We start from the raw sequence: 25037 nt of genomic DNA, 5'->3' as shown, positions 1-25037 counted from the left end.
AATGTCGTACAAAGAGTGTAATGTATGGAAACACAAACTCATATTAACCAGCTACATTGCTTTTACACACACACACACCCTTCCAGAGTTTTCTGTGTGTGAGCAGCAGGATCAGGTTGCCTGTGGGTGGAAATATGATCCCAGAGGGTGGGGCTGCCCTGTGGATCATTGCTCGCTCTCTCATCTTTGAGTGCCTGTCATGTTTCTCATGCACCCTTGTCCAGCTGAGCGTGGATTATCAGGGCTGCTGTTGCAGTTTTTGAACACCTCAACCCCTCAGCTGTGGGAAGAGGTATGAAAGACTCCTGGCTCTCTGGCTCCCGCAGCCAGTTGAGGTAGCACCTATATTTACCAAGCATGCCAGAATTAAAGCCTAAAATGGTAACTGATAGGAGCTATAAAGCAGAAGTAGGCTGAGTATGCTAGAGGACGACTTGTGAAGTATTTAATGATATGTGAGGAAGCTAGTCTTTGGAAAAGCGAGCTGGTAGATGAAACACCATATCAAACCACTTCTCCGGAGGAATCCTAGTTGCCTTCTGTTGGGACGCTTCCACCGCGGGAATCCAAGAAATGAAAACCATCTCACTGCACTGATTCGGTGTCGCCGCAGCAACACCAGAGCAGAAAACCTGCCAATTTCCTTTTTCAACACAAATGACTGATGAGAAACGAGGCTCATGTTTTCATTTTTCTCCCTCACTCATTCACAGCAGGAGCTCAGTGACAAGGGGTCAGCTTCTTAATCATTTTTCCTCTTGATAAAGATCACATAACTTTTGCCTGGAAAGAGTAAATCTGACAGTTCAGCCAACGTGTACCGATGGTTTTATACTTTTGTTGCAGAGACAAAAGGTAAGTCAATAGAGAAATGGTTTATCTTGGCTGTGTGGAGGTGGATTTTCCTGTTAACATAGCTAGAAAAGTATTTTTTGTAAGTAATAGTGATTGTTCATAGATAAAGCAGTCTCACATAAAGTCACACTGTTTGATTAGGAAACTACAACATGACAAAAAAAGACAAAAGCTGACTGTTCTGATTTCTTCTCTCTGTCGATTCCTGTATAGATGCAGGTCAGGCTCTAGTAGACTCAAGTTATAAACCAGACTAAAATAATAACTCACACTGACAATAACTCAAGTGCATCTCAGAGTGTTGGAGGACTTTGGGTTTGTTGGCCCAGATAGTTCGTCCCTGTGGGCACAGTGGCCTTGTTTCAACAAATTACATGAGAAGCTCTTGGGGATGTAACATGACTGAGAATCCTCTTATTATGGAAATGATTGATTTGAACAAACAGAAAATCTTTTAGTAAGATACAGGAACAAATTGAGTCCAGTGGTAAAGTAATGCTTCTCTGTGGTTTTACAAATGCCGCGTACAATGTTTTGCTGGATTGGAGAGGTATTATATGGTTATACGTAGTAAAAGTTGTAGATGCATTATTGCTGCCAATCCAAATATGTTTCCATGTCTTTTTTTAATCTGGACACAGCACTGCAGTCATACATGTGTTTTTTGTTTTTTTTTGCTTTGTGCGTCATGTGAAGTAATTTATGACCATTTAGATTTTAAATTTAGATTTACACCAGGTTCTGGAGAACCGGTTTAGGGAGAGATGAGTTTAGTGAATTAGGATCAGATGTTTATGTGAATATGTGTGTGTGTGTGTGTGTGTGTGTGTGTGTGTGTGTGTGTGTGTGTGTGTGTGTATGCAACATACAAAGAGTGTGTGTTTAGATATTAATTGAAGAATATTGCCCAGCCATGAAAGAAAACAGAAATCACAGAAAAAAAAAAACTCTTTGTTATGAGGATTGTTATGGGTTGTACTATTACATTTCGATGTTAGGTATGTTCCTTACACTAATGTGCTGTAATAGTGTAGTTCAAGTTCAAGTTTTGAAATCCTGGCCCTTTTGTGTTGAAATAACAGCGTGTAAAGTCATCTTTAGCAAGCCATAATGAAATGGGAGAAGTTAAAGCCTCCAGAGCCAGATGACCCTATGTGTTGCTGTGAGTGTGATATCTACCAGTGCGGATGTTGCTGTGACTGTGAAGATCTGGATGAAGCCTTTAACAGGTATGAAGGGCTTGAGGAACAAAGGGTCAGTACTGAGTGCCACAAGCATATACTGAGGTGCTGTACTGGAAAGTAAAAGAGTGTCAATGTGATGCCTGGTTAGTTAATAGCACTTTTGTTAAAATTAAGTTTAATATCTCTTTTAAAGGTCTCTCTCAGTAATGTGTGGTCACCAAGACAGAGCCAGCGATTACAAACCAGGAAAAGTGAACAAATGCTACAGGACCCCTGACTCTCAGGAGTCATGATTGAGTGATGATTTTCTTTAACACTTTGATTCACTGCAAATTTGACACTGTGAGCCACAAAACTGGCATAACAGGAACCAGGGTTAGTCTGGCCCTTATTATAAGAAAACCTTTCCTGATATTTTCCCCAGAAAGTAAAAAATAGATCTAATATCTTCCATATCGCACCATTATAGCATCAATGTAAGATACACTCAAAGGTGTTAAAATAAAAATCTACTTATGTCTCTGTCACTGGTTTTAGAGTTTATAAAACACTAGTTATTATGTATTATTAAGAAATTATCAACCAATGAAAACTGCAACTGTATTAGCCACATTCATAATGACACATTCTTGTAATGATGACCTAATGGCCGCTGTGCTCTGTAGGTGGCTTAAAGACAAACCACCTAAAAGTGGATGTCAGTCTCCTGTTCTTGGGGCCATGATTGACAACCTGGAGATCTCCATGATCCCGGCCCTGGTGTTGCTGCCTCTCCTGCTGCGGGTTGCCGCGCTGCACTACCTGCTGGGCATCACCATCCTCACAACCCTGCCCGGCCTGGTCCTCTGGTATTACTACGCCACGCACCGGAGGAAGAGACGCACCCTCTTCTTCCTCACTCTCGCGCTCTACTCTCTGGCCTACATGTACTACCTCTTCATGACGGAGATTTTACCACGTGGGGACGTCAGCCAGCTACAGGTGTGTACTGTGACCACCGGGATGATTCTCACAATCGGCTCTCTTATTCAGACCAAGAGGGGCCCGGGAGTTGTGACCGCTTCCCTACTTGAAGCGCGCAGCCAGAGTCAGGACAAGGACTCCACACATGTTAATGGAGCCATCCAATCGGCGGCCTCCTCCTCGGCAGGGTCTGCAGCAGAGTTGCAGACAACAGAAGCGACCCTGACAACAAAATGGAGCAGGTGTCCTGTGTGCAAAATAATGCGACCCCCACGGGCTGGACACTGTCGAACCTGTGGATCCTGCGTCCAGCGCCTGGACCACCACTGTATCTGGTGCGTTGGATTTAACTTACATATGTTTAAAGACTTGTACTTCTCTGCATTGAATTTATACACAAGATCATGAAAGTAATGTTGAATTGTGATGGATTACATAACTTCCCTGTAATTACACAGCAACATTCACATCTTCAGCAGACTCCTGCTGTTAATAATAGAGGTTAATATTAACCATTGGGCCCTTACAGTTTTATGTAAAGTGCACACACACACCCTTACCTATAGTTGCATCTACCCATGCAGACATTTTTGGTTTTATTTTGCCAGTTTTGGAGATATCTCACCTCCAAACAAAATAAGTGATGCCCAACAGACTTCAGGGTGATCCACCGATCAACTATTTTCTTACAAAGACGAAAAAAAGAAGTGAACACTGTTCTCAATAAAAAAAACAGCTCCAATCTAATCTTAGAGTCGAAAGCAGGCACACCATCTCGGGGCAACCAGGACGACGAGGCCATCACTGCATAGGGCTTATTTTAATGTCCAATTGTTTGTGTGCCTCAGCAGGCTGAGATGCCTTCCTGCAGTGCGCGCTGCCAAGATCATAAAAGAGTTTTATATTATAATAATAAATCATTTTACACATCATGCACAACTGCTGAACTGCCTCCTAGTTTAGGAATAGTTCTCTGCAATAGGGTTACAACCTAAAAGGCTAAGAGATGTATATACTAAGTCATTTTTCCTGTTTGTTATTCACTGCAGATAGAAACTCCTGAACCACTGGCATGATGTATGAATATACTGACTCTATTATCACCAAACTAGAATACATGATATTATGTGTTATTATACAAAAGTTTTCCAAATGTAAATTTAAAATACAATTTCTGCTGCTTCACTTTAAATACAGCAGGTGTATGGAGCCAGATTATCAGGCTCTAACTGTTGCATTGTCTTGTGTGTCTGTGTTGTGTGTTTGCGTTGAGGTGTTGTAGGATAAACAGCTGTGTTGGACAGGCAAACCACCGCAGTTTCCTGCTGACCCTCTCTGTGTTCGTGTTGACCTCTCTGTATGGGATCAAGTTGGTGCTTTGCAGCCTCTGTCCTCGGCAGTATCTCATGACAGCTCTCCTCTACTGCCCCGGCGTCTACAGTCAGTCTAGGTACAGCACTCTTCATGCATTCTGTCTCCACCACAGCCACAGGTGACTGTGAAACTAAATGTATGAGTAAATTAGAAGTCCATATTGTAAAAGTTCTTGCAATCATTATTAACATTTGTGAAACTGGCACAAATCAGTAGCATTAGCAAGGACACAAATTCAACTGTCCCTTCTTTAATACAAGTTTATGAGCACTATAGTTTTTTTCATTGATGGTGTGAAACAATTTAAGGATGATTACATCTGGAAATTATATAGTTATTACTGTTACTGTTACTGTATAAAAGTGTATAGAAGTCCCAGCCTTTTGAAACGCTGCCAGAGAAAAACTCAAACCACACCTTAACAGCTTGTGTCACTGTTAAACTGCTATATGGTAATGATTATATATATATATATATATATATATATATATATATATATAAAGTTGGAATAATTTTGTTTTCAGACACAGTCCTCTGTTTATTCCTATTTAAATGCATCAGTAATCACTTTTGACTAGGTGCAATGATTACATTATGTGTCCCAATTACCCCGGTGAAATGAAATGAATCACATTGTCACAAACATTTCATGGAAAGAGGTAAAAAAAAATCTATTCCAACTTTATGAGCAACAGTGTATTTATGCCTTGCTTTCTATAGTCTATAGGGAAATAGCAGAGAAGAGAGGAGAAATCAATTTTCTCTCATTCTCTTTGGATTGTTTCATATTTACTGTAAATTAATAGTGGTTACTACTTATTAAATTATATAATTGCATGGCAGAAGTATTAAGAACACCTAACATGGCGTTCAGAGGATTTTTCCAAGACAAAAGGGCCAATAGCCTTGTACTTGTAAATGCATTTCAAACATTATAGCTATCACATTGCTGGTGATGTTATACCCGTGCTTTCTTTCTGTTTACAGCACGGCACTTTGCTTCACCTGTGCTTGGTACAGCGGCATTGTCACGGGTGGATTGCTTTACCTGTTAGTGGTACAAGTTCTTAATATCAGCTTCAATGTGACGGAGCGGGAGGCTCAGCTGGCTCTGAGGAACAAAACGGGTCAGAGCCGCCTGTGGGGACTCGTCATCGACACAGGAGAGTATTCACGTGGCTTCTATCAGAACTGGGTTGAGTTTCTCACCATGACAGATGCCTCGGTTTCTCCTCGCTCCAGCCTCACTGACTTGGTCTAGTTTCACTTTATACTTTCCAGTAACATCATGATAACAGACTGTTAATACGGCATGTGTGAAGAATTTCATCTCATGTATTTTCTTAGGACATATCAGCTGACGACATCCAGAGCTTATCGCATTCCAGCCTCTTAGATACAAAATATCAGAAACTATTTTAACTAAAATAAGGTGCAGGGGAGTATAAAGGTGCTCTGTTTACTGCTTAAAAAAAGCACACACTGATCATATTTTGGAGTTGGAATTTGTAGCACAACTGCGTACTCATGGAATAAAGCTGCAGGAACTGCCACATATATTATATATATATATATATATATATTCATATAAAAGAGGAATAACAGCCTTTCAGCTCTGTAAGGAAGTAATGGTCATTAAATGACAGGAAACAAAACTGCTAGCGTTGCAAACTTCTCAAATTTAGCCGTAGGGTGGCGGCAGAGGATAGGCTTGTGTTATGAGTAAAAATTGAAAGTGTAGGACACCTCAGCTTGTCAGGCTCAGCTCTACATTGTCAGACTTCCTGTGATTTCATCAGCAAACTGTACTGTGTTAACCACAGTACACTGTCAGGCTCAGCTCTGACTCTTCTGTGCTAAGGACACGTAATATTTAGCATGTTAACATAAGGCTGCACCTGCTGCCATGTTACTGTCTCTTCCTCCTCCCCAGCAGATGCTGGAGAAACTATACATCCAATACAAGCGCTCCCACATGGGTGGTGGGCGTATACAGCCATAACTTCCTGGAGCAGCTTCAGTCATCGTTACTGTTATGACTGATACAATCTGGTTTTCCCCTGTATTTACTTTTTTCTCTGCAGCGCTCAGCGTTATTGATTTTTTAATCTAATGGTGTTTGTCCATTACTTTCTCATGGTGTGAGTGGTGGCTCCTTTTACACTGCCCAGGCCTACAAATTTAAATACATGCAGGAGATGCATATGTAAATAATCAAATACAGATGTTATTTATTTATAAAAGGACAAGACTCCTGTGCATTGTAATGTGCAATATTTAAATTTCTATCATCTTTCCCACAGTATAATAAAAATAGCAAACTGAGCAGTGTGTGTGCTCTCCTGTGTTGTCCGGACTGCAGTGTTTCCCTCCATACACTATCCCATTATCAAGTCTCATAATGCACATCTTGGGTGAAGTGATCGATCGAACTGTTTAAATCAATAAATTTCCTCCATTTAAATCCCTCAACTGAAAGGTTTATTTGGCGTCTCCACTCCCCCATACTTTCCGTGCCAGTGGCTCCAGAGTCTGTTGCTTGCTTGCTCTGATTGGTCTCTCCTCTGGTGCCACCCTCAGGGCAATTTGTGCATGTTCTGCCACTAGTGCTGTCTCTAGATGTACATCTGTTATATATCTCATATAATATCATAAGCTCAGTTTTAGTTGTAATATCTTATATTTGTGCCCTATGACCTGTTTATAACCGAAGAAGTCGCAGCTTGATCTCATCATCATAATTTCTCTTTTCCATTTTATTATAAGAGTTTTCCGTCCTTAACCATGTACATTTATATGATTATATTGCTGTTTATATTTCAAACACTGTATTATGTTAATTTTGTGTAATTGTCACAGACAGTGTAACACTGTTTAATATTTGGACCCATACATCTGATACAATTGCTTCCAGACGTGTTGTATTCAGTACCGCAGATTGTTGGGTTATCAGACACATACATGCAAATCTGATGTCGTGTGGCAGCTTCTGAGAATGTCTGCTTTCCATAAAGGCTCACTCTACTGCTCTAAATCAATGTCTATCTCTCCCTGAACCCTAGATTTTTTTTTTCTTTAATGATGTCATGCAACTCAATGATCAAATTCCCAAAGGGTTTAGCGTAATCGTCCCTGCCTTAAAATATTTTCATTCCCCATTATTGTTTCCCGTGTGAATAACCTGCAGCGAAATGTCATTACAATGCCTGGTTAGTTTTACAAGCTAACTTTGTTAGTCTTCTATCTCTTCTAGTGCTTAAAGATGATGATGTCAGTTTGCGTCTCCAGCGCTTCGGTTCACAGCAACAACCACTGATCAGACTGCAGTGGAATGATTAGTAATGATTTTGGTGGACATGTGATGGTTCTTTTGGTCTCTCAGTCCGGTGAACATTTCGCCTTGTCCATACAGTTTGTCCAAGACAAAGTATCTTGAAAACCATGTACAGATTTGCATTTAATTTGCTGTTTCACATTCACGGCTCCTAATGTTTTTATTAAACCTTTCCACTAGCATCAACATGAAATTTCACACATTTCTCAAAAGCAAACTCTTTTAATAAACAGTCTATGTCCATGAGCTGCCCTCTAGCTCCACCCTCGGGCCAAAATATCAACCTTGTCAACAAGCAATCATCTCATGTTCTAAACTCTCAGACTCAGATTTATGTGAGTCCATGCACATGACTTTGGTAGCCTTACTGGTAAAGCTGTAAGGGTATAAGCATGATTATTATATGCATTATTATGTGTGTGTGTGTGTGGGTGTGTGGGTGTGTGCCTGCCTTAAAGCTAGTTTCCACACAGAGTAGATGTCTCAGCTTAAAGACTACAACCGCTTCAGGCAGTGAGCTGTTAACAAAATATTCAGTCCAACTTTCTCTATGATGAATTACAGTGTTATTAATAGTTGAGGCAGTTCAATGGGAAGTTTCTGTTATTCATGAAATCTTGAAAGTCAGATAAAGTGGGGCAATTCATTAGTTACACATTTCAAGATTAATGTCGCTATCACATTATATCACTCGGACTGTAATGATGAATAACCGAGTGGGAGGAACTGTTAACATCAGGCCAGCGGTACTGAGAATATTGAGCACTACAATATGTCCTGCTGGGAGGAAAGAACCACAGTAGTTTCTACAAACTGCTGGGGAAATGGCTGATAAGCCAGTGAGACTTTTTCATCAAGAAGGAGCAACATTGTCTGTCAGTATCTGGGTTTTAGTTGTTCATGAAGTGTTGCAGATATGTAACACAATTGTTTATTCAGGGGTTTTTATATGGTGTGACCACAAGGCTAGTGGTGAAGATGCAGTCTTGGAATAATGTGTGAATGTTCCTAAATTGGAGTAACAGGAGGATTTTCCTTGTTCACCAACTCAGCGTGAACTCCTTTTCACCCCACAGGAACTATTCACTTTCTGTTACTTTTAGCTTTTCTGCACAATGTTTTATTAAATGGACTGCATTTGTATAGCGCTTTTCTAGTCTTAACGTTACATTACAGGTCGCATTCATCCATTCACACAGCGGTTGTTCTAAACATCTCACAAATATACACTTGGTAAGCCGGGGATCAAACCACTGAAGTTCTAATTAGTGTACAACCCACATCCTGAGCCACGGTAGCCCCTAATATTAATAAATCAATCTATTGTCTGAATGTTGATTGCATTTAAGAATTAGTACATTTCTGCAATAGGTTGGTGTGACAATTCACAGATTACCAGTAAACCAGTAGATTTCGGCAGCTGCAGAGTTTTATTTGAGGCCGTCTCTATAAATGTGCAAATGTAAAAGTAAAATGTAAGTAAAAAAGTAACACTTTCCTGGCACATTACTTTGAATATTTGTTTTCTGGGAGCAAACATGTTTAAACTGGCAAGGTATGTAGGTCGGAGGAATATTTGTACTGTAGCATGTGTCTGCCTGCACTGGTCTGTTTCCAACTCATTACACTAATTCATCTCATCAGCACTTCTGGATTCATATTTGAATCTGTTCAGCAGAGAAAAGATCTTGCAGAAAGTCGAGGGCTCAGCCTCGTATCCAAACTACTTGAAGAGATCAGAATTACAGACAAACCTAATTGTATTGAAAATGTTTGCAACTGTGCACTTTAATTCAGGCTCTTTACCTTTGTAAAGAGCAGTGGTGGGAGAAGTACTCAGATCTTACTTTACTTACAGTGAAGACATACTCTTTAAGTCATACAAACAAAATCTTACTTGAGTAAAAGTACAAAAGTCTTAGCATCAAAATGTACACAGAGAACCAAAAGTAAAAGTACTCAAGAAGCAGAACGGCCCATTTCAGCATAAAATATGTAATTCTATCTCTGGAGCTCAGCCAGTGACGACTGGGTTCTCGGCCACAGCTCTTACCAAGGCCCTTCTCAGTTTGGCTAGGCGTCAGCTCTAGGAAGAGGCTTAGTCGCTCCAAACTTCTTCCCTACAAGAACTATACTGGAAACTTTCAATGCAGCAGAATTTCTTTGACACCTTCCCCAGATCTGCGCTGTGCGGGCAGTTCCTTTGACCTCATGGCTTGGTTTTTACATTGTCAGCTGTGAGACCTTATATAAAGAGGTGTTTGCCTTTCCAAATCATGTCAAATCAATTGAATTTGGGCTCCAATCACAATGATGAAGATGATCAAGAGAAATGGAGGCACATGAGTTCAATAAAGTGCCATAGTAAAGGGTCTGAAAACTAATGTTGATATTTCAGTTTCTAAAATTTCTAAAATTGTGAGAGTCACTTTGTCATTATGGAGTACTGAGTGTAGACTGATGAGGGGGGAAATGAAATGAAATGGTTTTAGCACAAGACTGCAACATAACAAAACGTGAAAAAAGTGAAAGGGACTGAAGACTTTCTGGATGTACAGTATATTTATACTTGCTGATTTTTCCAGTACTACACCAGTGTTTCTACATGCTACGTACAACCTCTTCATCTATCATGTTGCATGCCGACATGCTGCATTAACTCCAAATTAACACCCAATACACCCATGGGAGTATTCACATCCAGAGGCCCGGTATGAGTATTCGTTCCAGTATACTTCAGTCATGGTGTTTTGACCAAACACTCAGTGTACAGCGCGGGAAATGAAGTATTGGTCTATGGGTGATGGATAACTTGATCCAGTCTGCTGTTGTTTTTGGCTCCTCACTTGTTGTTTTGCTACAATTCATCAGCGATGGCTCGAGGCCTGGAGAGCCAGCAGAGACAGGAGCCAGGCAGGAGCAGCAGAGCGGGAGGCAAGAGATGACTAAATGGTTATAAAAATGGTTATAAAAGACTTCTCTGATGCATGAAGGCTTAGAACAGTGAGAGTTGACTCTTAACCTTTTTAATGTCATATTTTCACAAGGCAGGACAACATCAGCATGAATGATAGTTCACGATTGCGTAGAAGTGCCTGGGCGGTCAAAGCAGATCTGCCTGTTTAGCAAGCCATCTGACAATGGGCAGAAGGGAATAGAGAGAATGGAGCCAAAGTTTAGTATTTAGAAACGATCATAAGGTCAACTAAGACACTCAAGTGAAATTATCTTGAAATAGAGCAGTGGCTGCTGGCCTGTGACTGGCAGTCAGCAGTAGTTGCATAACATGGGTGTATTTGGTTAGCAGCAGCAGCAGAAGATACTGTAGGAAAAGTGTCATGTTAATAGTGTTGTTGCTCGGGGAGATCAACAGATTCAACTTTTGACGTATGGAAAGTCTGAGCAGTTGGGACTTGTGAAGCGTGCAGGCGTTTGACACGTGGGGGGAAAAGCATAAACTGATTTTCTTGTGGTTACATATTCACATTTTAGCGGCTACTGCGGCGTTAAATAACAAAAGCAGGTGACAAAACAATCTCAGATCAAGGTCCATTCAGTAGCCTAGCTGTTCTTGTGCTTTCGATCACATAACATGATACTTATCAGCTTATGAGGTCAAATCATACTTCATAGTATGAACATTGTTTTACCTCCATTCTTCCAGCTGATAGAATGAGTAACTTACTACTCCAATATTGCTCCATGTGCTGATGAAAATCATGTGATGTGATCAAAAGCTCCAGAACAGTTACTAGAGGTGAGATTGTCAGATTGTCAGCCTCAGAAACAGTGGTTTTGTTTGTCCTCTTATTTACTGCAGGGGAGCCACAAGCTGCATACAGAGCAAGTCATTATCTTCGTTCCTGTCGAGTAATTGTCAGACTAATGAGGAGGGGAAAGTCTTTACTGACTTTAAACCCCATGAAAGAGATGCTGCAGTTTCCCACGAGAGCATTTCCCTTCACCACACGGTGTTGCATGATTAGGAATCCAATCTGCAAGGGCATTTGTGTTTTACTATCGCAACTGCTGACGGTTGAATTTGATTCTGTGGTCTCTGCCACAGAAAGCACTGGAGGGCAGCCACAGCTTTGTTTACCACTTTGGGGTTCCTGTTCTGTTAAAGCTCATGCTCACATGTGTGAAGCTGCATAATGAAACAGTATTATCAAAAATACTGTGCTTTCCAACCCTGACGAAATGACAGACAGGACATCACCTCTCTCCATTGTTCCTCAGGTTATGTCATTTCTTGGCATGTTTCTCCTGCCTGCCCATCCGCTGTCATGCATTCACCTTTCATACGGTTGATTGAATTCTGCCCTGGCAGGACTAAAAGATTACCTTGTGGCTGCGGGACTGTGCGTGTGTTTGTCTGAAGCTTCACGTGTTTGAACCCATCCCAGCTGCAGGGTTTGTGTGGGTGTGGGTGTGTGTGTGTGTGTGTGTGTGTGTGTGTGTGTGTGTGTGTGTGTGTGTGTGTGTGTGTTTGTGTGTGTGTGCTAGCTGGGAGGGAAAAGGTAATGTCATGCTCCACTATATAAAGGGTTGTCGGGCAGAACTTTGACAACAGACCTCCAGATCTTCATCCACGCTCTTCTCCATCACCCTTCCTGCCGCTGACTCTGCTCCTCAGTGACTATGACTCTACTGCTGACAGCGCTTGGAGCTCTGCTCTGCTCCTTGACGGTTTCTTCTGAAATCATGCCACAGGCAGACTTCAATTTACAGGGGGTAAGACACACTATCATCTATTTTTATTGTAGTCACAATATAGATTTTTTTGCAGCTGGATACGCATTTTGTTTAATTCCTCCTCACAACTGAGTCAGCTGCATAAAAATAGCTAAAAAATCAGTAAGAAAAGGATTATTTGACTTTGATTGATATATATTTGTTCATATTTCCTAGCTACTCTGTCACTTAAAAAACTTTTGTTCTTGAATTAGTTGTGTATTTGCATAATTTTTGCATGGAGTAAGGTGGCATTTATGGAAAAAAAACATCTGAAGAACCTTTCTAAACCTACCATCACGTTCACAATAACTGTGTAAAAATCTGAATTTATGAATGGCCACACTTAAAGTAAAAAAAATGCACTATAGAGTGAGAAGTTGTGTAAGAAGTGTTAACAGAGTGATAACAAACATTCTCCTGCTTGACAAGTGCAAACACACACTGCACGGAAATATGAACATGGAGACTGAAGATTAAGTAAACGGTTTAACGTTCAATGACTACAAATCACATCCTCAAGGAGCAGCTATAAGGTCTCTATCCTCTGCCGTACTCGCACCTGGTTATTACTTGAAACACACTGTGTGAATGGAGGCCACTGTGAGTAAAACTCTAAGAATACATGGCTTTTTTTTTTTTTTTTAATTCCTGCTATGCCTACCTTGTGTGTACACACAGGTGGCGGGGAAGTGGTACCTGATTGGATTTGCCACTAACGCCCAGTGGTTTGCCAACCGCAGAGCCAGCATGAAGATGGGCACGACCATTTTAACCCCAACTGCTGATGGGGACCTGGACATGTCATACGCTAGTCTCACGTGAGTGCGAGAGGAGGGAGAGAGAGAAAGAGAGAGAGAGAGAGAGAGAGAGAGAGAGAGAGAGAGAGAGGACGTCACTGATGACACAGCTAAATCACATTCAAATGTCTTTGCAGCCATGACGGCTCTTGCTGGAGGCTGAACAACCTGGCTAAGAAGACCGATGTGCCTGGAAAGTTTACGTACGCGAGTGAGCGTGAGTGCACCCCTACACTCACATAATACAGCGCAGACACAAGGCGGCATGCCCGCGACGCTCACAATTCAACCATCCACAACAATTTCTGCTTTCACATGATATATTTCCCTCCCGTTTTGCCAGGCTGGGGGAATCAGAACGACATGCGCATGGTTGACGTGAAGTATGACGAGTACGCTCTGACTCACACCATCAAGACCAAAGGGGGCGATACCACCGTTGTCAACAAACTATACGGTAAAGTCATCATTTATTTACCATCATGCTACATTCTTGTCCAACCAATGTTAATGCACGCAGCGGCTCAGTGATGCAGACTAACCCAGTGTGTTCCTGCAGGCCGTGGAGAGGACCTCAGCGCTGATCTGCTGGAGAAGTTCCGGCAGTTCTCCTTGGAGACTGGCATCCTGCCTGAAAATATTGCTTTCCTTCCAAAAAATGGTACTTAAAAAAAAAAAAAAATGAATGGAGAGTTTTATGTAGAATAACCCGTGACATTATGCACAACTCAATTGTCACTCTTCTCTTTTGTTCCATCTCTAGCCGAGTGCCCACCTGCCTAATTTTCTGCCCCGTCATCATGTCAGAGATGCTCGAGAGCTTCACCTTTGTTCACAATACTCGACATCTGTAAAGCTCACTGCCAAGAACTGAGATTTGTTTTTCACCCCACTTTATTTACTCTGCTCTTTCAATTGTTTTATTAAGAACGGACCATTAAACATGATGTAAAGCCTGGTTTCAATATACAGTATTATGCTTTTATCTACCTGCAGTTGTAACTAAGCACCACCTTTAAAGTTCCTCTCCAGACCTGTTTTGTGACTATAAAATGCTCTCTGCTTTGAATGAGTGACCGACATGGTCTCTCAATTACCCGGTTTAACATGATTCCTCCTGTTGAAAAATAGAGGAACTATGAATATATAAATATTGTTTATTTCATCAAAGATTTAACCACAGGAAACGTAGCCACTGAAAGTTTCTCAGTGTGTGTGCACCGGAGGCTTAAAGTTTCCAGGTCACACTTGCACTTGCAAGTTGCAAACTGAACGACAACTGATATTACAAAATCATGCTTGTACATACTCGTCTTAAAGTTTCCCTGTGGCGTTTTTGTCCTGCATTAGTAGTTTTCATGTTTGGACTGCCATTTTGTCCGGCTCATGCATGGACACAAGGACACAGATGCATGTGCATGTCATGATGCGCAATTACCACCAATGGTTAACTGTTCCAGTGATCTACAGGAGGTGTTAATGAAGACTGCAAGCTAGTTAATATGGATGTAAACAATGCAGATTCTAAACTTTTTAGAGAAGCCTGAATTTAACACATTTGTCAGAGTAACACTGAATGTAAGCATTTTCATTTACAAGAACTCCACAGGGAACCTTTAAACTCAGATTGAAACTGAGCAGAAACACTTTCCGTCTGCAGGAGATGACTTTGAGGACAGTCTCTGCACATACATCATTCTGCACAGTGAAAACCAAACACTCAACACAAGTATCAATAAGGGAAACATATTTCTGAGCAGAATGTGAGCAACTAAAAAGACAAAGAGCTAAAATACTTTGCTTTTATTACCTTTTTTAACAAATACGTTGAAGTACATCCATAACAACACAGTTCAGATTTCCTTTTTATCAAGTGTTTACATCTACACGCTTTGTACAGATTTGTATACAAAACAATAATTTACGTCCCATAGAAGTCTAGTTACACTTAACTATACAACGACTTGTAAATGAAATAAATATAAAAACAGAAATAATCACAGGTGATAACAAAAATGTAAAAAGCCATAGTACAAGTACACCACCAGCACCTGTCTTCTGAAGTTGCATCTAAAAAGATATACATTTTCCCTTTCTACTGGCAAAAGTACATCTGTGTTGGCGAAAGTAAAGAGTTCATTCCATAGTTTCGTAACAGAAGCACCAGATATACTGTACGATTCCTATTCAGGCCAGAGAGTTATACCGGGACACTGATGTGAACTTTTTTTATGTGGTTCAACAGACATCTCAATTCATATGAAAAACAAGTTTGTTCATAGATAAAGAAATCATCTGTACGAACAGCTCGTCATCCGTAATGATGTTGAAAACAAACATTTTCTGATCACATAAAATCACTTTTTCAAATTAATGGGATTTCACTCTCCAGGTAGCATTAGTAGATTAAAAATACTGTCAGTGCTTCACCTCTGCTGCTTTGGGAACTTGTTCTCAGCAACTTACAGTACACCTACCAACTTAAAACAGAAATATCAGACAAGTGTGTGATAATCCAGTGATGGGGTGATGATCGCATCGCGATACAGGTGCATATGTGAACTTTAATTCACTACCATGACACATCCACTACTTCACTGTGTATTTTGTGGTAATTGAATGATTGCAGACCCCTGTTGACAAAACTAAGAATGATTGTTTCTTTTCTCTGGGTGCTGTACACCGCCGGCCATGTGTTTTTGTTAACACAACAAAAAGCATTATGTTACAGAGTGGTGGGGTTCAGAGCACCAGGAAGCACAACAGATGCTTTTTTTTGTCACTCACTCTCCCTCTCTCTCTTTCACACACGCTCACAATTACCATACATGACTTGAGTACTGCATTTATCATGATTTTTTTTTTACCAAGATGGCAAGTGCTACTGGGAACAGGTTGCTAATCCTTACTGCTGCATTTAGTACATTTTAACAAAATGATGCAAACGTTTTGCAAACTACACTTCAGTTTTGAGACAAATAATTAGGACCATTGTGACTGAGAACTGATTGCTGCCTGCAAAATCAAAAATGTGTATCTACAAAGAGACATCTGCACAATCTGCCATGCACACTGTCACCAGCAAGGGACATGCAGTTAAAAGTGCAAGTCTACAGAGGGGTTCTGTTGCTAACTCTGACGGAGCATTAATGTTATGTACATGTGTATACATTTCTGAACAAACATTAGGCTGAGGATTCAAAAAAGAGCAAAACAACAGAACAGACTAAGTGCAGCACAAACACACACGCACCACATTATTTCAATGTGAAAGGTGTTGTGCTGAGGGTGCAGTGATTGGGGTGTGATGGTTGTTTCAACATTGTTCTTTGTTGTGGCACAGTATTTGGCTCGGTCAGAGTCACTCTGCCTGCACCACGTCCTTGTGGTGGCGCATGATATGCTGGTTCTTCTCCGATGGTCGTCGGAAGCCTTTCGAACAGATCTCGCAGCGGTGTGGATAGTCTTTCGTATGAATGGAAATCACGTGTCGCTTGAAACCCGAAGCGTCCCCGGTGCTGTAGTCACAGTACTGGCACTGGTAAATTCTCCTTTCTTTCTGTCCTTTGCCAATTACTACAGTCACACTGCTGGCTAAGCTGGCTGCGCTGACTCTAGCAGGAGGGCCAGCGCCACTTGACCCACTAGGTGCAGACTTTTTGGGTGTCACAACAGGAGTGTGTGTCTCTGTCCTCTTACCCTCACTCTTTTCAGGAGAGGCCTGTTGCTCTTTTGTGTGGACAGACAAGATATGGCGACTGAGAACAAAAGGGTCTGCAATTTTAAAGTTGCAGTGCCGGCACTGGTGGAGTTTCTTGGTGCGGTGGGATACTGAGTGCTTCTTTAGTTCAGATGGCCGGTGGAAGCCTTTCCCACAGACAGCACATTTGTGTGGATAGTCCTTGGTGTGAACAGATATGATATGGCGTTTCAGGTCACTGGAGTTGGAACTTTTGTGATCACAGTGGGCACAATGGTGGGTCTTATTCTCCTCGTGTGTTAGTCCGTGCTGCATTAACTCCTCCTCCTCTGCAAAGGTCTGGAAACAGCGCTCACATTTGTATGGCATCTCTTTGCTATGCTTGGTCTTGATGTGCGTCTTGAGATTAGAGGAATCGGCCGACTTGTAGTCGCAGTACAGGCAGGAGTAAGGCTTCTCGCCCGTGTGTGTGCGCATGTGTTTCTTCAACTCTGAAGGGTGTCGAAAGCCTTTTCCACATTCCACACAGATGTGGGGGAAGCTTTTACTGTGAACAGCCAACAAGTGCCGATTGAGAAGTCCTTGCTCAGCGGTTTCATAATCACAGAACTTGCATTTATGCATCTTGGTGGGCGGTGGAGGTGGCTGGTTCTTGGGCTCCCGGTGGTGGTGCTGCAGTCTGTGAGAGAATAGCGCCGCCTGCTGGTGGAACTCCTTGCCACACATTTCACACTCGAAAGGGGCCTTGCTGCTGAGAGCGTGCACCTCCATGTGGTTGTGGAGGCTGGCTTTCTTGTTGGTGGTGAAGTCACAGTCTGTGCATTGGTACTTTTTCCTGGTCAGAACATCCTGGTGATGATTCTTGGTGTGTCGTTTCAGGAAGCCTCGTGACTTGAACTTTTTACCGCAGAGCATGCAGGGGTAAACTGTCAGAGGCTGACCATATGGACCGATGATGATGGCTAAAGAAAAAAAAAGACAAGAGGGAGAAGGAAATATGTGTTTAAATCCATTCATTAGTTTAAAAGGGTGAGAAGTACCATATATTCAATAATGTGTCGATAAATAAAACAGCCACACATAATCAGTGCTTGATCCTTGTAAGGCAACACTAAGGTTAACAGAGTTCTGTGAATGTAATGACACAACTACGTAAGTGGGACTAAAGATATCTGCAGAATAAAAGATCTGTACCATGAAATGAATAATAATAATAATATATAGTATAATAATATATAGCATATAGTATTATATATATATTATATATATATAATATATAATAATAATGATATATAGCAGAGTACAGCAGCACAAAGCAGATCCTCAGTATTAGAATCAGAGGAAATATCTTTTACTTAAGCAGTTAAAAAAAGGCCTGGCTTTATGGTTTGATTTATCAAATCTTTTTTCATGAATTCTACCATTGTGATTTTCAAAACTATAACTTTTGAACATTTGACAAAATCTTGTTGACAGCTAACATTAAAAGGTAAATTATAAAACAACTTGACCACATAAGGGAAATTGACAGGGAGGAACACACAATAAACTGCAGATAAGTGTGTGCCAAGGACGTGAGATAAGTTTAACTGCTGCTACCAGGCACAGAGCGGCTGGAGAGAAGCAGCTGAACATGTTGTGCTGATACACAGCCTTGCTGACACACCACTAAATGGCACGACAAGAACTAATGTATCAATAGTATCTTCTGCAGAGTTAATAGGAAGAACTAGTGGAAGCCCTTAAGCTTTGCTAACAACTATAAAGTAAAACAAGTCATGCTGAAGTCCACTGCCACTTGCAACAAATGCAGTATGTTGCTTTCTTGTGTTTTTCCTATTAACCTAAATTCAATGTCATAGTTTAAGTCATTTTGGGCTATGATCACATCTATTGTGCATTTGTTATTGATTAATTAATTAATTAAAAATAAGTTGATAACTTATTTTTAAATGATAATGCATCTGCACCTTCCCCCCTGGACAGCTGCACTGTAACAGTTATGACCTCAAGGCCTTTTTTATGGTGTGATGAGAGAACGAGCATTTTACCATTTACATGCAAAATGGCCTGAGGAGGCAACCTACATATCCTTTGTGTTGCCCTTACCTGTCTGGACCTGTCGAGGCTCCGACCGTCTCTTGCTTTTGTTGCGTTGTCTATTGATTTCATCGACCCCGTCCGATTCATCTATGTGCAGCAGTGCACTGGCTGCACCGTTGCGATTTTCACAACTCTCGCTATCCTCCGCACCTGAGAGAAACAGCGTGTCTTTAACACATAAATCAAGCAAACCAGCAGCTGTAAAGCTTAAAGCCAAGACACTCAGAGACGTGGTGGATGCACAGGCTTCCAGTGTTGTTTTAAAAGCAATTTAATAGACAGTGCTGACCATAAGCAGCTGCCCAGGCCACAGGCATGAAGTCCTTGCTTAGAGACACGCTGTCATACGAGCGGTCGTGAGTTACTGGCTCTTCACCTCCTACCACCACCTCCATATATACCTCATCAGTCACCTTGGACCCACCTGTAGATGAGCCCAACATGTACAAAACCAAAATACTACTGACGTTTAGTTTCATGACAGTCATCCCCGCTCTTCAGGCGTAGATGACTCACCGTGGTTTCCTTGATTGTGATGAGAATCCCCAACAGACATGTAAACCATCTTCTCTCTGAGCGTTTGGCCTGAAGACTCTGTTAACGCCACACTCTCTGTGTCTCCATCGCTGATGTCAACCGATTCTCCTGCACAATAAAAACAATGTTTAAATCCTCCACTTTTTGGCAAATGTGCCACAAGTTATTTGTCAAACTCAGGGCTCAGCTTCCCCCAGGCCAAGAAAACAAAATGTTACAATTGGCCAATAACATTCGTTTAGGGAAATTTCATCTAATCAGCAATACAATTTACAGTAAAATGGTTTTGGCAAGATAGAGAAATATTCTAATTATTTGTATTTTCTGGCTGATGTAACAGACACATCTAATAGGGTATTTTGTGGCAATCACTAGCACTCAGAAATAATGAGGGGTCGAATCATAACATAGTAGAGGCTGAAGGTTAACTGCTACTCACCCATGTCATCCTCCCCAGAATCAGCCTTGAAGATGTACACCTTTATCACCTCCTGTCCATCCTCATCCTTCTCCACTTCCTGGTCCTCCACGGCCCCCTCCACTGTTACCTCTGTTCCATCCTCAGACACCATTTTACCAGCTTCATCCACTAGTGAGGGACACACACACATCACATTTCATTAAAGATGTGCAAGTGTGTGGGGTCTACCAGTCATAAGCTTGTGACAGTATCAATTTTAACAACGTGACAGTGTTGAAAGTTTGTCTGAATACTCCATAAATGTTACTCACAAAACAGGGTTCTCATTTCAAACTGTCGTCTCAAACCCAAACTGATAAGTAACCCTTTATTAAAGCATCAGTAGCTAAAGACACTGTCAAAGCTTGAGCACACTGAGTTCAGATTAAATCATATCACTATCCCATGATAATGACAAGTCAATTTTACCAGTGAACCGAGTAGCACTTTGCTTACTTAGACATGGAAAATGTACAGTGGGGCAGTCAGCGTTGAATAATTGCTGCAATTATTTCAAAAAGAAAAGAAACTGGCTTCTTGTGCTAATTATGTGGCTACACGTCAGAGATGTTTCAAATTTGTCATCTGTAATTTGTTGCCGTGGCTGCACCGTAGCAGTAACCAGACTCGACATTTTGTCTAAGATAAACCAACAGAACTCGACAACACTTCCTCACTCAACAATGTTGTAACTAGATACATAATATCTACCTGCCCAGGAACAGCAGAAGAAATTTTGGCAAAATTTGTCACATTTACTTTACGCTTATGTTGATTAAGTGGTAGAGTGCTGTCGTGGTAGATAAATAAAATAAACAGCGCCTGCATGAGATGTGGACATTAACAAAATCACTCTATTCTACACAGTAATCCAATGTTTATCATTTTAAAACCACTGCTAGCACTTTTTTAAATTCTAGTACACATATTTATCCACATCTAAGAATATAAAGCCCCATTTACACTTATTTTAAAGTGGAATGACATTCAACACACTTTCTTTTACGCTTCACCACATATATGATGCAAACATGTGATAATGTATCTGTGGTAATGCATCTATGATAATGTCTCTGTGAAAACTGCAAAGAACACGAGAGGAAGAACAACTTCTGCACTTTAGCAGTTTAGTTACAACAGTAACAGTTTAGCTAGCAGCTGTCATCTATCCAGAACTTAACACAAATACATTAATGAATTGAGTAATTTCAGTGTAATTTTACCAATCACATTCCAATCCGTTTTGAATGCCTTTTTTTTTTCAGATCAGATAGCTACCTGCTCTGTGGGCTACTAATGCTTTCAAGGTGAGCAACTGCACATTTGAATCCAATCCCAGTAAACTTACAGGATATCATTAGATAATCTCCACAGCCATCTTGGTCATCCTCCTGCTGCTCTGGGTCCAGCCCATCCTCAGGGATGTCTCCCATGGCAACACCTTCCTCCTCGCCCTCCAGAGCCATCACGCAGGTCTCTACAGCGACATCTTCATCTTCATCGCAGTGCACATACTCAGAAACCACATCCTCAACAGCATCCTGGATGACTAGCTCGTCTGGGGCAAATCTGTGAACTGCCATGCCTTCCCCCTCACCTTCTGACACCAACACAGTCTCTTGAAGCTCCACAACAAACTCCTGCCCACCGGCACCACCCTCATCTGGAAGAAGCAGGATAACCCAGTTAACCTGATAACAGTCAAGAGCAGCTGTTTATTGTGTGTGGGTGTTGTAAATGTTACATTAAATGTTGTTACTGATTTCCTACAAATGACATGACTCATTCCAGACATTTTGATTATGTAATTCAAATACTTCAAAGTTATTCTTGAAAAACCCCAACACCACGTTTATCACAACTCGCACATTCCCACAATCATTCTTTGTGTAAATAAAAACACATATTGATATAAGCATGGCTAATTACCCGATCCGTGTAATATTATTTTAGGCTCTTCAGAATGTATTGCAAGCCTGGTGACATCCTCATCCATTGTCCTCGCACTGCATTTGTTACTGGACAGCTGAAAGCATACGATAAAAAAAACAAAAACAAAACCTTAGATCTTTGGTGAGCAAAACTGTTAAACAGAAGAACCATGCAAACGCCAGCAATGTCAACAACTGATAGATTAGCTATTAATTGTATTGCTGTTACTACCTAAACTCAGTCTGTCATTACATCCTCACACATTATGTTATTATTTTCAGTAAAATGCTTCCATAGTTGACTAGATAAACGCACTGCAGACCATTCTCTTACACAATGTATTAACTGCGTAATAATATGTATTGACAACAGTCTTGTGATGTGTGTGCTAGGGCTGAGAATCTCAAGCGAAATAATCTACCCCATGCAAGTGAAAAAAGAAAAATCACGTGTTCATGGTCATTCATGTGATTTGAAACAATTTGATTTTCATAACATCGAACCAGATTACGCAGATCAAACATTATTGTTAGATTGTATGTTAACCTACACAGAATTAGGTTAATTTCTCTCTCAGATGTACCCAGTGAACAATGATCTTGACCTTTGCTTGTTGAAGAAAAACACGGTGTGTGTGTGTGTGTGAGAGTGTGTGTTGTTAATTTCATATTATAATGTGATTCACATGATAGAAAGAAAACTAGGATAATGTTGCACAACTACCGCTGCCTGAACATCGCCTTAACAATATACACACATACATATTAACAATACATAGCCATCATTAAAAGACTGTCGTTTTGCAGTAAATTCTATATGTATTGATTTCTGTAGGCTTTATAACATTGTGCATGTTTGACATTTTCTTCTAGGAACCGGACTGCATCGCTACTTCAATACTTTCTTTGGTCACAAGCAAGCACATGCGTAGAAACTTTTCAAATAATACCCTGCCCTAATACGATATATTTCATAGTCAGTTCTGTTATTCTTGAAGCCATACTAACTGCTATTTTTATTTACATCCAGTTGTGTTTTGTTGTATCTTGTTGTAACTGCTGCAATGAACAAGTTTCTTTGTGGAGAGCTTCATTTGTTTTGACATTTTATTCACACAAACAAAATAAGATCACCTAATATTAAAAACTGCACTGTAAAGAAGTCTCCCTCACTGGCCAAGTGACTGAAATATTGGGGGTGGAGAAGGCTCAATAATCAATGAAATTACTATTAAGAAAATTATTTTTTGCAGTGTTGGCTTGGGTCTGCGGCAAAGGACGGAAAGTGATGAAATGACCAGTGGCATAACTGCCAGGACCGCATCACTACTTCAATTACCTATATCAAAATCAAACAAATGCTTCCCCAATAACACAACACATCCATTGTGGAGATGAAGGTGAGATAATGTGCGACAGAAACCTCGCTGTCACATACAGAGGGGGTGTGTGTGGGGGGTGCAGAGATGTAAACAGTGGTGTGGACGATGCAAACCGGGGTGCCATTTAATTTCCACTGAATGTACCATCCCCCACCTCCAGGTGGAAAAAGATGACAACGGTGTGTGGGGATACAGCTCACAACACAGTGCATCAGTGTGCTGAAAAACCCCGCCAACACATTAAAACCTCCGCGTGAGACTGGACTAACCCAGCATCTCATTCATGCAACACTTTACAGCGTAAAACCCGATGAGATGATTAACGGCAGTATCTTCAACTGACCACTGGAGAAGCGTTAGCGCCGATTAAACGCAATGCAAAGTCCGACTGTCACAGCCACAACACACATTTAGAAACTGCTGATTGCACAGACAAACATGCAGTAAGATAAAAGTAGGAAATAAAGAAGGAAGGTTGCGTTAGGTCTAAACTGATTAGGCTAGCAGGAGGAAGGCTATACGCACACTCCTTTTCCACAACCGATTTTCATCACACCAGCGTCCGCCATTTTGTTAGCATGGTGTCTGCACGAATGCTAATTTTAACACTTACTAAAAACAGTCCTCGCTGGTGAGAAATGTTACTCGCGCTTCCGCTGAAGGGTATACCGCACACCAAGTGCTATGATCAGTTGGAAATTACGATGGCCAACGACGATTGGCGAATACAAAAAGCATTTTACTCTCAGCAGGGCTGGTTAGCTAACCGGATAGGCCTGAATTACCAATCACGGCCTCTATTGAGGCCTGGGCCTGAGAAGAAAAGGCCCAGCCCTTTGCGGCCTCTCCGTAAGAATAAAGAAATAAATTAAAATACTACATGCATGCAAAAACAAAGAGCTACGGACACGCACAAATGCAAACATAGATCTGCAAACGGGCGCCCTAAGAGCAAAAATGACCCGCGTACCAGATTTGTGCTGCAGGGATGGCCTCTGTCCGCTTCTCGGCTTCCCAGGCCGCCTGTTCCCCCAGACTCGGGCACGATTCAGTCGGGAATTTTGTGTTATTTGGGCGGGCCGGAGAGGAGCAGAGAAGGAGGGGTTAGGGGTTGTTTCTGGAGCTCCGCTGAAAGCAAAGCAGGACGTCTGGAGCCAGATCTTGTCATGCTACAGCCCCCCGCTCCTCCAGCTCCGAGGCCGCCGTCAGCACGACACGTCACAGCCCGAGAGCGGCAGGAAAATGCGGAAGGGTTGCGGTGGAAATCACACCGACAGGAACCAACAGGCCATAATCTGAAGACCACTGTTCAAAATGGTTATGTCAAAACGCGCACTGTAGTGTATTTCTAAGTAGTTCATGCTCCGAGGATGGTGTAGCTAGTAATAGGCTGAGGACTGCTTCACTTCCCCGCACACAGCAGAGTCATAAGCAGACGGTGAGGTGGTCAATAAAAGGTGATTAAACTATGACCTCCACTCGTAGCATCCAACATTTAAACAAACCGCCCACTAGTTTCCAATGAAAGACCCCACCATTGTATCACTTTCGTCCTCGGGATGTTTCTTCAAGACAATCTACTACCAACTGCTTTGGCTCCAGTTAAGGTTATCACAAATTTATACTATTAGAAGTAGCTTTGATTTTTTTATTTTTTTATTTATTTATTTATTTTTATTT

The 25037-nt window shown here is 41.3% G+C and overlaps 3 protein-coding genes across 7 annotated transcripts; 2 read left to right on the top strand and 1 right to left on the bottom strand.

Annotated features, from left to right (window-relative positions):
* Positions 1–235: 235 nt before the first annotated feature.
* On the top strand, positions 236–7410 carry zdhhc23a (zDHHC palmitoyltransferase 23a). Of its 3 annotated transcripts, XM_087178046.1 has the most exons (5): positions 236–855; positions 1938–2084; positions 2705–3337; positions 4285–4452; positions 5364–7410. In XM_087178046.1, the coding sequence occupies exons 2-5, from the start codon at positions 1966–1968 to the stop codon at positions 5635–5637; spliced, it is 1194 nt and encodes a 397-aa protein (XP_087034172.1). In that variant the 5' UTR covers positions 236–855; positions 1938–1965; the 3' UTR covers positions 5638–7410. The 3 variants fall into 3 exon arrangements, with proteins under 3 accessions (XP_087034172.1, XP_087034174.1, XP_023277345.1); XM_087178048.1 differs by lacking the exon at positions 1938–2084; XM_023421577.2 differs by lacking the exon at positions 236–855 and having other exon boundaries at positions 862–2084.
* Positions 7411–12281: 4871 nt separating this feature from the next.
* On the top strand, positions 12282–14202 carry LOC111666185 (lipocalin). Its single transcript, XM_023421429.2, has 6 exons — positions 12282–12444; positions 13126–13265; positions 13382–13461; positions 13588–13701; positions 13804–13905; positions 14008–14202. The coding sequence occupies exons 1-6, from the start codon at positions 12352–12354 to the stop codon at positions 14025–14027; spliced, it is 549 nt and encodes a 182-aa protein (XP_023277197.1). The 5' UTR covers positions 12282–12351; the 3' UTR covers positions 14028–14202.
* Positions 14203–15032: 830 nt separating this feature from the next.
* On the bottom strand, positions 15033–24789 carry LOC111666184 (zinc finger Y-chromosomal protein 1). Of its 3 annotated transcripts, XM_023421425.2 has the most exons (8): positions 24328–24789; positions 21974–22070; positions 21393–21707; positions 20024–20173; positions 19564–19692; positions 19337–19471; positions 19054–19197; positions 15033–17906 (listed from the first exon to the last, which is right to left on the bottom strand). In XM_023421425.2, the coding sequence occupies exons 2-8, from the start codon at positions 22038–22040 to the stop codon at positions 16606–16608; spliced, it is 2241 nt and encodes a 746-aa protein (XP_023277193.1). In that variant the 5' UTR covers positions 22041–22070; positions 24328–24789; the 3' UTR covers positions 15033–16605. The 3 variants fall into 3 exon arrangements, with proteins under 3 accessions (XP_023277193.1, XP_023277195.1, XP_023277196.1); XM_023421427.2 differs by lacking the exon at positions 19337–19471 and having other exon boundaries at positions 24328–24788; XM_023421428.2 differs by lacking the exon at positions 24328–24789 and having other exon boundaries at positions 21393–21735.
* Positions 24790–25037: the final 248 nt, after the last annotated feature.

Source organism: Seriola lalandi, unplaced genomic scaffold (assembly GCF_002814215.2).
Source record: "Seriola lalandi dorsalis isolate HSWRI2012SDOR001 ecotype SW California unplaced genomic scaffold, Sedor1 jcf7180002054672, whole genome shotgun sequence".
Taxonomy (NCBI): domain Eukaryota; kingdom Metazoa; phylum Chordata; class Actinopteri; order Carangiformes; family Carangidae; genus Seriola; species Seriola lalandi.
Note: the sequence above shows the minus strand (reverse complement) of the source record. Positions and strands in the feature narration are given on the sequence as shown.

Excerpts from the sequence above, each read along its gene's own strand:
- LOC111666184 (XM_023421425.2), bottom strand. The coding sequence starts at position 22,040 with ATGGATGAGGATGTCACCAGGCTTGCAATACATTCTGAAGAGCCTAAA. Across the intron at positions 19,693-20,023 it reads TTCTGGGGAGGATGACATGG|GAGAATCGGTTGACATCAGC; the intron begins GTGAGTAGCAGT and ends TTTATTGTGCAG. Across the intron at positions 19,472-19,563 it reads TCACAATCAAGGAAACCACG|GTGGGTCCAAGGTGACTGAT; the intron begins GTGAGTCATCTA and ends GCTCATCTACAG.
- LOC111666185 (XM_023421429.2), top strand. The coding sequence starts at position 12,352 with ATGACTCTACTGCTGACAGCGCTTGGAGCTCTGCTCTGCTCCTTGACG. Across the intron at positions 13,462-13,587 it reads GTTTACGTACGCGAGTGAGC|GCTGGGGGAATCAGAACGAC; the intron begins GTGAGTGCACCC and ends CCGTTTTGCCAG. Across the intron at positions 13,702-13,803 it reads CGTTGTCAACAAACTATACG|GCCGTGGAGAGGACCTCAGC; the intron begins GTAAAGTCATCA and ends GTGTTCCTGCAG.
- zdhhc23a (XM_087178046.1), top strand. The coding sequence starts at position 1,966 with ATGAAATGGGAGAAGTTAAAGCCTCCAGAGCCAGATGACCCTATGTGT. Across the intron at positions 3,338-4,284 it reads CTGGACCACCACTGTATCTG|GATAAACAGCTGTGTTGGAC; the intron begins GTGCGTTGGATT and ends GAGGTGTTGTAG. Across the intron at positions 4,453-5,363 it reads GGCGTCTACAGTCAGTCTAG|CACGGCACTTTGCTTCACCT; the intron begins GTACAGCACTCT and ends TTCTGTTTACAG.